The following is an 11,962-nucleotide window of genomic DNA, read 5'->3' on the forward strand; positions in this document are numbered from 1 at the left end:
TTGTCTTTTACTGACACATTCTAGAACATATGGACATGGGAAATAAATATTACATTAATATTATTATAGTACCATAGTACCCATGAGTTGAATCGGAATCGATGTTGCCTCGGTGTCTCAAACTAGAACGACCATCATTTACTTGCCACGACTCTTGGAATCCTATGGAAAGAATTAAATGGTAGTCTTCTGTCGAGCATCCACATGTCCTTACAGTTTTTTTTTCCTGTAGGCTAACATTTTCAGTGGTTTGTTATGTCCGAACTCTTAGAAAATATGTTTTGCCGTTTATTCGACTTCCCACATGGCCATTTTGGAGACTGCACGAAATGGAATATTTTGTGCACGTGAATTGTTTGGAAGATGATTTCCTCGTCCAGACTGACCACGTAACGATGCCAATCCTTTAACGTAAACAAAATTACCTCCGCTATTACAATAAGATAAACTTATAAGTAACTGGACTGGGAGAGAAACTAAGTTGAGGTTTCTTTTCAGACAGTTTATGACACAATAGCAGTAACTCATAATTATAGAATAGTAAAATACTGGAGTACAACTCAAATACTTAGTATCTGCTAAAAATAATATGATAGAGAAAGAGAGATATATCCAGATGACTGTAAACTTGTCAAAAGAGTTTTAAAACAACGTTACATGTAAGAACTTGATTGAAATCCTTTTTGTAATATAGAAAAGTGTCCCAAAAAAAAAGGAACCAACACAGTTATATAATAGTCACTAAAAAGCATTCGTATTCGTATTTAATGATAATGTAGGCAAATTTCGTTTTAGACCCCAAGCTTTGATACTTAGCCACTAGCTAGGTACCATGCACCTGTTAAATGTTTCGGGGATTGTCAATTGTCGCGTAATTGAAGATTATTTCAATGAAAGTAAAATTATGCTCTCTGGGTTGATATAGTCAGGGTTTCGATGGGTCTATTCGTCATTCGAAAGAATTTTGCCAATACATTATAGCGAGATTATACGGTTGTTATATGTGTTAAATTATAATATATTGATAAAATATGTTACAATAACACAAAATAGGCAAGACAAATTATACATGACGAATGTCATAAAATGCAGCAAAGAAAAATGATGCACCCCGAGCCGATTGTGCCGAAGATATTTCGTACATGTTTTCTACAATAACCGAATTATTCGACTTTTTATTAGGATCGGAGTTAGTGTTCGTCTGTCGTATGAAAAGATATCGTTGCAGGAAATTAAAATGATCAGTAAAACTAAATTTAGATTCACATCGTACATGCATGATATACATGCTGGCAATTCGACTGTACACACATTTTCGATTCGATTTTAATATGGTAAAATCGATTCCAAACCATTAGTGATAATTGTATGTGTTGTATATTTTCATTCCATAATATACATAAAATTATATATTACTAAACAAACTGTCATCTTCTATTCTTTAAAATGAGCCGCGTTGTGGAACAAACTGTGATTAATTCATGTCCGTACAGGCTTATCATTGATTACGTTGAACGTCTACCCTGAATTTTCGTTTAGAAGAGACCTCGTTTAAACGAACAATTACAAACAGGCATAAAGTGTCGTCCATGATTAGTGGCTAATATAATTAATTCGTAACATTGTTATAACAGGTGTTGACCATATCATTTTGTATGACCAAACTCAAAACAAACGGAACAAATACAGAGTTTATATATCACCAAACTGACATTTTGCTAATTATTGAATACTTTATAGATTGCATTGTGTGGGTTCAGCTTATAATATGTTGACCTTATTGCACCGCCGTGGCTTTATCAAAGTACAGTCGTTTTAATCGGTCAACGTGGCACAATTTATTGTCGAATTACCTTGTTTTAAATAAAACTCAGTACAACTCAAATAAGCAGTTGAATAATTATGCGAGTTTTTCCCTTTGTTTTCATTATTTGCAACTTATAATAAAAGAGCGAGTTTAAACCCGTCTTGAGCATCTTAAAAGGAAGCACTTGACTGTCGAGAAATGCCATATGGCGTCATTAGAATAATGGGCTGCGCAGACAAATATAGTTGAGGTCTGATCAAATCAAAACTGATTTGTACATTAACTGTAAATTAATAAAACAAAACACACATTAAAGTACGTATTTAAGGTGCCCATGGCACTTAAACCGATGCCATTAACAATTCATCGGCAAATGGATAGGCAAAGATACCCCGGACGAAAATAACTCATCAATGGCGTTCTTGTGGCGTCAGACATTGCTCAATTGGTAATTCGCTCCCTATATCGCTGTTGGTTTCGCATATACGAGACACTCAATTTTCAATTTCTTTATCCCACGATAGATACAGTACATAGTTGGACTCCAAGAATGTATTCATCAAAACGTTTTTAAGTGGACAAAATTTGCGCCTGCTCTTATTTTAATTTACTTGTATTGTTTTTATAAATTATATTATAGATTCGTTGTTTAAAGTGTACATGTACCAACAGAGATCGAACAGATTTGTTTTCCATTTGAATATATTAATATTTATTTTTATTTTTATTCTGTTATTGTGAAAAATATTCTTAAACAGTGATCATATACATGTTTTGAGTGTAAATATTTATGATTTTGTTGTTCTTTTTTTCAGGCGAATATAAAAAACTTCGGCTCCCATCTTATGCGTTGGTGGTCTTTGGTGTCGATTATTGGAGATATCTTCATTTTGTATGGACAGATAACGCTTCATAAGGAAAACAACGAACGGGTAATAATACATCCCCCATAGTAAAGGAGTTAGGTGTTGTTTCAATACCGACAAGAATTTATGCTCTGCAACTTTATAGATCATGTTTTCTCTGTGCTTTTAGGGCGAAATGAAACTTCGGTCATTTGATGAAATTGCTTTCTTCTCTGGCATAGGTTGTCTGCTTTGTTGGATGGGCGCCATGCGGTATTGGAAAATCAACAGGAAATTCTCGGTAAAATCAAGAGTAAAGTTAATGTACAATAAGTATATTTATGTACAACACGGTTTTAATCACTGACATAACATAGCTCTGAATAGTCGTAATAATACGATCAATATAGAAGTATTTCCGAGAAATATAAAATTAAAAGAAAGGACGATAAAATAGATGTTAAAAGAATATTAAAAATTTGTATTATCGTTTTGTTAGTGTAAATACAAAATTTAATGTGTTTGAATTATTTAATATTTAAGAGTTCTACATGTCAATACATGTTTTTTGATAATCATGCAGTGGTATTCAATAGATAACAGTTCATATATATGCTGTACACAAAGGTAAATCGCTTTATTTTCATTGAACATGAATATGATAATGTTGAAATGGTTAATTTTATTAAATCGGTATCCTATTCATATGATAAAATCACGAAATGCCTGAACGACATCACTGTTTCTGGCATTGTTTAAAATAATTATTTTATTATTGCGAACACGTACTAAGTTTACCAAGGAATGAAAGCCGTTTCCATGCAGTAATATTGTAAAACAAGCTTTTCAAAAATTGAATGTATGTCATGTATCTGTTTAACCTGCAATAGGTGTAAGATATACTTATGTTAACAAATCAATATTAGGAGAAGTCGCAGTTGTTACATGTTTAGTTCAACCTAATTCTCTCTATGTATGTTATGTTTACAGCTTCTGTTTCATACCATTTACTACGCAAAGTCAAGCATTCTGGCATTTGTTTTATGCACCGGGACTCTATCTATTGGCTACTGGGCCTGTGCCTTTGCGACGCTCGGAGTTTATCACCCAAAGGTATTGTACTCATAAGTAGCCCAGTAGGTGATACTTCGATAATAAGATGTTTATGTAGGGTTTACCCTGCAATTGCTGTTTTGAACAACACGAATTGTCGCTAAACTTATATTCTGGATTTCTGTTGTTTTATTTGTGTCTGCATTAACATATTTAATTCACAGTTGTGTTTGAACATTATGATGTTTATATTGACATTTGCAAAACAACAGAACTAGTTCACGTTTACCATATTTATAATTAATTAAAATATCGTGCAGATTACCGAATTATAGCGTTGTATGGTTGACTTTATCCCGCTTCGTATACCCGCTGAGATTAAACCCTTAAGTTTGACCATTATAAGTCTTAGTCAAACACGATAAACTGTGTTTGTTTTATCCGACATTGACTTTTTTTTTACCATAAGTTACGGTGATCCCACAATGGTTATTGTTGCTCTAAACATCCCATATGTGCCATTTAAAAAATGAATCAATGTTGACCCTAATAAAATGATTTTGAAACTGTTGCTTAACTATGGCCAATTTGACTATGATTAGGGCTTATCATGTTAAAAGATGACGTTTTTTATACCATGAAGCATGGTTAATTTTAAATATTTTCTTAAAGTATTGAACATTAAACATAAGTCTAGTTTTAAATTTATTTGCAATAATATGATATTTGTATGATGTTTGCCATCAAGTGTGTACACTTATCAAGCTTTTTATGATTGACAAAGAATCCTTGTAATTGCATTTTGTCCGAACATTATAACAGGTCAACACCATTTTTCAGATCACGAATCTGTTTCTTACTATAGTTCATATTACACAGCATGTTTGCATTTATTTATATTTCTTAACCATTTCATTGACTGATTAGGAATCATGGAAATTGATTTGCATGCCATTGACATGTTTCCAGTGAAGTTATTATAGAATCCTAATACGGCCACTTAAAATTGTAATTTAAATGAACCTTTAAAGGTAGTATCGCTTGAAAATATATACATAAAGTAGTAGCAGAACTGTGAATAGTATGTTATACAGCTAGAATTATTATTCGTTATACTTTTAATACTGTAATTATTACACAGTTTGAAACAAAAAGCCTTGCCGCCATATCGTTATTTTCACTGATGTATGGGGACGACATACTTGGCACGGTTACGTCTGTACACTACGAGAATGCTGGGAGTGAAATCTATTTGAAGCTCAGCGTTATTATCGTCATCTACAGTTTCGTTATCCTGTTCACTCTTTTAGCACTGAACCTCATCATTGCTCTGATCAACACATCCTACACAACAGTTAATGAGGTTAAGTATTGACTAAAAAACGTTTTAATAAATAGAATATATGGTATGAAAACTGAGAAATACCGGACCAAAACAGTAGAGTGTTCTCAAAAAGTCGTATTTATGTTGGTTTGTTGAGTAATGAAATTGCAATTTAATCGAATTAGTTTTCTCCGTCATTGCTTTTTAATTTGAAAAAGGCTGCAATGAGGTTAATTGGTATTTAAACCCGTGTGTTTTATGATTGATTGTTGGTGAAGTGTGAGCTATGTATGTCTTTCAATCGGGTTTAACACCCAATTCTTTGCGTAGAACATTCCAATGCGGTGAATCCATCTCTACTCGATTTTATGTTTTATGTCGTATTTTAAGCAGTGACCTGTATTGTATATAAAATTGGCCACTTGCCTGTAATAAAATACTGGACGTGTACATAAGAATTTCTCTCCTGTAACTTTTCCCGATTTTCCATATTCTTATAATATTATTAATAAGATGTGCAAATCTTGGAAAACGTTTGTTTGATCCAGAAATAAAATGACTAAATTGAAAGTATGTTTGCATGGTCATTTTATGCACATTCTCTAATAAAGTGTTTGCATAACACATGAACATTAGTGTTGCTTAATAACTTAGTTATGAAGCAAGTTTCTTAGTGTGTCGTGTCGATCGGCGTGTGCACGTGTTCATTCTTTATAACATTGAGCCAATGTTTTTCATTATCAATAAACCAATGAATGTAGTATAGATCTTATTTCAAACTGATTGATTTCTTATTTTGTCAGATTGACCAAAAAGATGATGAAGACGGTGAAACCGTATCAATGTTTTGCTTTTTGAACGGAGAAGAGGTTCAAAAACGTCCAGAAAGATTCCATATATGGTGGTATGGCGAGCGTTATAAATCGTGCTGTTGCAATAGTTGTTTTGAGACATAATGACAATGTGTGGTTATATACGAGAAATGAATTAATGTATTGTGATTTATAAACTAATAATGCTTACATCCTCTGACCTTATCCATAGTTTATTCATAACTAATTCCGCATCGTATTATGGATTACTGTAATAAGAAATAATACGAAAATATTAATTTCATATATCAAAACATGCTTGGCTACCTTTCTGTTTATTGTTGTCATTCCAATGTTTGATTTGTTTTATTCTTGATTGCATATTCGTCCAAATAATACTCATCGTTTCAAATGGTTGACTTGTACCCGTAATTTTATCAGTATGTGATACTAACAACAGTTAAAATACTAGTACATTAAAACTTAATACCGATATGTGATAGTCTTCATGAACATATCTATCAGTTTATTTAACAATTACATCGTATGCAAAATCATTTCGAATGCATCTGTTCTATGTAGAGATGAAAGGGGAATTAAGTGTAATCAAGCGCATGTTTTGCGCTTTCATAAAAACTATGATTTTGCAAATCAATTCATTTGTAATCGAGTGTGTCCTTAATGAAGTTTTAAATTCATTAACTTATAAAAGGTATTATAATGCAAACATTTTAACCATTTCAAGATAAATTTGCATTAACTTCGTAATAATAATAACATGTTATTGATGTGGTTTGCTTTGTAGTGTGAACTGCTTCAGGAAGGTTGACAACATTTAGACAGACAGACAGACAGACAGACAGACAGACAGACAGACAGACAGACAGACAGACAGACAGACAGACAGACAGACAGACAGACAGACAGACAGACAGACAGACAGACAGACAGACAGACAGACAGACAGACAGACAGACAGACAGACAGACAGACAGACAGACAGACAGACAGAAAGACAGACAGACAGACAGACAGATAGACAGACGGACAGATTTATTTCAGTATATAAAATACATATGGCATGGTACACAACATAATTAAAAAAATATCATGAAATACACATGTAAATATCACAGATCAGCTAAAAGACTCGAGCTTAAAAGCAATTTGATAGCAATTATTTAGTTAAAAATACATAATTATTGCTTCTTTTTATATCATTTGTTAAAAATGTATAATTGGTGAATCATATATTAATTACTATCATAGTTTACCAGGGCAAGTACTCACATACCCAGGATAGCACAAAAAAGGGAATGGGAATTCTCGTATTTCCATTGTGGTCCTGGTGAATGATGACATGTCCTAGCAAGGCACAACAACTTTGTTCTTAAAGATGGTAAACTAAGCAAATTTATCATTTTAATAATAATAGTGTTAAGTGTTAGTGTATCGCGGTTTCTGTTAGCAGCCACGTTTTAAACCCCTGTTAGTTGTGTTGAAACTGTAGTAACTGGTCAAGTATAAAACAAACTATGTCCGCCGTCGTGCGTCGTGTGTTGTGCGTCGTCAACGTTTCACTTATTGCTACTCTAGCAGGCCCCAATTTTCATCTAATTTGATGCAACTTGATTACAATGTTTATATTCAATATAACTAAGCCTAGTTTGAATCTGAATCATGATTGTCTAAAATCTCCGGATCAACTGTTAGAAACACATTCTGATCACTCTAGAAGCAACAATAATGATTAATATTGCTGGAACTTGGTAAAATGTTCATCTCGATAAGTTGGAATATGGGCACCATGCGTCTAAATACTAAGTCACCGCTTCAAATTTGAGACAAAAACTTGTTATCGTCAATCCTTAGCCTGTTTCCAGTCTGGACCGCATTTGTGCGCGATTGCATCAAAAGACTTTGTATAACTGCGACGCTCTCAGCTCTGTGTAGAACCAGAACTGGATATTTTTAGGGGGGGGGGGGGGGGATCCAAAGAACGCTCTCAGGAAGTAGATCAAATCCGTAAGTTCCGTTAAGCATGGCGAACGCCATATCCACTAAGCCAGGGCGACCTTTATATACCTCAATCTTGAAAGTTTATCAGAACTTTTATTTTGACAAAAATTAAGTCAAGATCGAATCTGGGTCACGTGCGTCCAAACCGTAGGTGACCAGGTCTAATCTTAAAAAGAGTGTCACCACCACGACTCAATCTTTATATAATTGTATAACTAATCAATAATATTAATGTTGACAATATCAAGGCCAAGTCAGGATCTGGTGAACATGCGTCAAACAACCTATGGTAATTGGTCAAATACAAGAAGAAAACATCTTTCTACCTCTCTAAAGGTCATATGTATGACCCAATCTTAATGAAACCTGTTCAGGTTGTTTATCTTGACAATAAGTAGGCCAGGTTTGAATTTTGGTCACCGTTGTCCAAAAACAATCCAGTTCAGTTCGTAGAGAAACCTTGTTACCAATCAAGGAGCCGCATTTAGGACTCAATATTAATAAAACTTAATTATTATGTTTGTCATGACAACATCTTTATGAAGTTTTAATCTGGATTAAGTGTGCAACAAAACATATAAATCACTTCATCTCAGTAAAAAACTTTGTTACCTTTTTAGAAGTCAAATGTATAACTTATTCAGGATAAAACTTTTTCAGACTCTTTATCTTGACACAATATAGGTCAAGTAAAAATTTGGGTCATGTTTTTTAAACAACTTGGTCATTAATCAAGTCAGAAAAAAATGATTTACAACTTTTGAGATTACAATTTGTTCTCAGATGTTTTAGAGTTTGTCATAATTTGTATCTTCACAATATCAAGAAAAGTTCAATGTTCGTCAAGTGGAATTCAAGTAAGTACATGTACAGACTTTGACATTTTGTTAACCTTGCACTACTTCATGTTTACTACCTTCATAACGACTTAACTGCTACTACTGATTTCCGCGCCCACTAACAGTGTCTTCGATGAAAACTTTTATATTTATAATAATGAATATTTTACTGTACATTCATAAAATTGAGAAAGATGTATTAACCAACCATTAAATAACTACTTATAATATTGAATTCTTTTTAATATAATATATTCATTTTTCCAAAACGAGCAGATCTCCCTTAGTAATTACCTCCCGTGATTGCGTGATTGTCATAACCACATTTCATTAACACTTTTTGCATAGCCCTTCATTTTATGTACGTAATTATTTTTTGTGTAATGTACGTTGAATATTACTTTTAAAAGCAAAATATGTCTATACAATTAAAAAAATATATATTGTATTTATTGTATATTATTTAATGAGCTAATATAATAATTTCAAGCCAACATAAGTAGGGAAATTTCGCCAATAAGCATGTATTACCTTCATAAAATGTGTTTCAGTGTATGTCGTATTGTATTTACTATAAAACATATAAGTAAGAAGTTAAAGTCGAGTCCCAATGTGCTTCATAATAATTATTTCGGATAAAAGCTCCACATAGTATGTGAGATACAAAGGGAAAATCGGGTATTTTCATCAGTAAACAACACACATCCTTTTGTAGCATCCACTCGCTGCATACTTTTCGAACATTATGCGATATTCTTGAAAGAGTGTGTAAAAAAACTATCCTTATCTACTTGGACTTGAAATATTACATCAGGCTATGGGTTTGCGCATTCCTGTTTCGATATTTTTCGAAGTTATTGAAAAGATCAATATATCAAAATAATAATCAGGGAAAACAAAATGGGATGAAAGAGCATTCAATCTTTTGACGATTCGTTAAGCTTTTGTTGCCGGGTGATACGGATTGGAAGACTTTTTTGCCAACACTTATACCTTATTTCACAAATAATCTACATTTTGTGGGAACTTTCGGGACGTAAGTCGGAATTAAAGTATGGCTTTGTTGTTTTTTTTCTAAATGTTCAATTGTTTTTTCCGTTTTTATATGATAGACTTTGTGTTTCAAACTTCGATGCACAACTTTTAGCGACGGAGTGGCTTGTCCGACTGGCATAAACAGGAAATAACGAAAGACATTACCGATAATGAAATGTGTATAACTATTATCGCAATTTAACAGTCCACTTTGGGACCATCCTAAGTTGGAAACGGTTTCATCGACTGTGATAATGCACCAATGGATCACATTTTAAAATCAATGACATCTCAATCAGAGAGTATCATGTCTATAATCCGTTTACTTAATATTGTAATTGTACATTACAAAATACCGCATTAATCTAAGTTTGTGGCCGAATTAAGTTTTCAGACACCCTCGTTTTAGGCAAAACTATGTTTATTGTTTTATGTTACTCGAATTGTTCTGAAACCGAATAATAGATTACTAAAAATTTCGGACAGTTGGTATTTCATAAGATGTTAATGTATTTGTGTTGAATGATATTTGGTTTTCAACCTTATAACGGTCATAAAGTGAGAAGGCACTGGATCGTTATATATATATTTGCGTTATTTGTGTTAAAAAGTATGTACAAAGGTAATAGACAATTACCCCGTTCGATAATTTATTCCGGGATTATAGTACTGAAACAACAACTTATGTTGCATGCTTTCGCGATTGTTGATGTGTATCACTTCAGGAAAATTGTTTGGTGTAAACTAGTATCAAACATGTTAATTTCGATTGCTTGTGAAGGCAAGTGTTTCGCGCATTACAGTAAATTCACAATTAAATTATCTGCATCTATCTGTTTATGCTTAAAGTGTTACAAAGAAGCAAATAATTTACTGCGCCAAACTTGTTTTAAATAAAACAAAATCGAAATTGTTGGGTGCAAATTAAAAATACTTAAAAGAGTCTATGCTTATTATCGTACTCTATGGTCAAAGTACAACTTTCGATAAAACAAAGTTAAACATTGTAAAATTATTTTCAATATATTGCAAACATATCCTTAAGTAATTCTTTCTAAACGGTATAGACGTACATATGCAATTATGCATAGATGACGTTATGCACAGTAATATAGGAACATCCAGTGCATTGGGTATATTTTAAGTAAATCTCTTCATTTTGGACATGTTTGTAAAAATGTTGTAGTATCTTAATGCTCGGACACAAAAAAACAACAATAAAACAATGAACCTATCGGAAAACTTGGAGTTATTACGGTAGCTGTTTGCGGCCAGCATAATCTATAAGTTAATAACTCTGTATGCGATGCTTTCTCACGTGTTTTTAGTTGGAGAGACTCAGAAGCCTACAACACGGAGAGGAAGCCATCCCCGGCGTTTCCCACCACACCTTGTGCAGGTTGTGTGAAACCAGAGATGAGTGCGATACAAAGTGTATGAAAACACCCTACTAACCTAAGAAAATGGGCTTAATGCTTTTGCGCATTTTAGGGAAATCTATACGGTTTCGTCGCCGAATGGCCTATGCCCGAAGGCCACTTTGTAATGTCTGTATCATTTTTCTTTCAGAACTCATGCGCGCCGTATACACAAAGAACAAAGTATCGGATGATATTTACCTTCACCAAATACGAGACTTTAATTATATAATTCGTACTTTGTCGTTTCAAAGCTCCTCAAATGTCGACCAAGAAAGAAATGGTCTATACCACTTTTAAAAAGCTGCGTCATACCGCAAAATTTTCTTCACAAAAATTGTGTATATCATTAAAACGGTTAAGGGTTGCCATTGTAAGTATCATTTTCAGCAATATAAAAAGAAACTATTTGAGACAATGTTCGTATGCAAGAAAAGAATAAATCTTGAACTAAAGAATTCTAAAAAGTTCCATAGAAACATGTAATACTATCCTATGTTTTACTCGCGTAGAAAGGAATTCAAATGATATTCATAAGTCGAGGAATACCAGAGATTTTGGTGCCAAAATGAGCGTGTGTGCAGTTATATTGATCGACCGATGCACGTTTGTGATAAGGTACTACACCGCACTATTGAAGTATTTTGAATTTCGTTTGCGTATGAACTTTTCTGGAAAACTATGCATCTAATTTACGTATAAGCGCCGTCGTCTTTTTTTCAAATGAACTTGAAAATGGAGATCTGTCCGACTGCAATAATTCTCTAATTACTTTTGAGAAGAGTGCTAAACACTGTTAAAACATGAGGA

General features: G+C 33.2%; 1 protein-coding gene across 6 annotated transcripts in view; it reads left to right on the forward strand.

The window, feature by feature from the left end:
• LOC127844884 (transcription elongation regulator 1-like) overlaps positions 1–6,625 on the forward strand; it is a 44,597-nt gene extending 37,972 nt beyond the window's left edge. Inside the window, exons 18-22 of one of the 6 annotated variants that reach the window (XM_052375423.1) lie at positions 2,623–2,739; positions 2,895–2,953; positions 3,643–3,765; positions 5,016–5,068; positions 5,833–6,058. In XM_052375423.1, coding sequence (XP_052231383.1) covers positions 2,623–2,739; positions 2,895–2,953; positions 3,643–3,765; positions 5,016–5,064 — 348 coding nt within the window. In that variant the 3' untranslated portion in view covers positions 5,065–5,068; positions 5,833–6,058. Of the gene's footprint in view, positions 1–2,622; positions 2,740–2,842; positions 2,954–3,642; positions 3,766–4,846; positions 5,069–5,832 lie in introns of those variants that run through there. The other 5 variants (XM_052375422.1, XM_052375420.1, XM_052375424.1 and 2 more) reach the window with 5 other exon arrangements.
• Positions 6,626–11,962: the final 5,337 nt, after the last annotated feature.

Source organism: Dreissena polymorpha, chromosome 9, assembly GCF_020536995.1.
Source record: "Dreissena polymorpha isolate Duluth1 chromosome 9, UMN_Dpol_1.0, whole genome shotgun sequence".
NCBI classification, from domain to species: Eukaryota; Metazoa; Mollusca; class Bivalvia; order Myida; family Dreissenidae; genus Dreissena; species Dreissena polymorpha.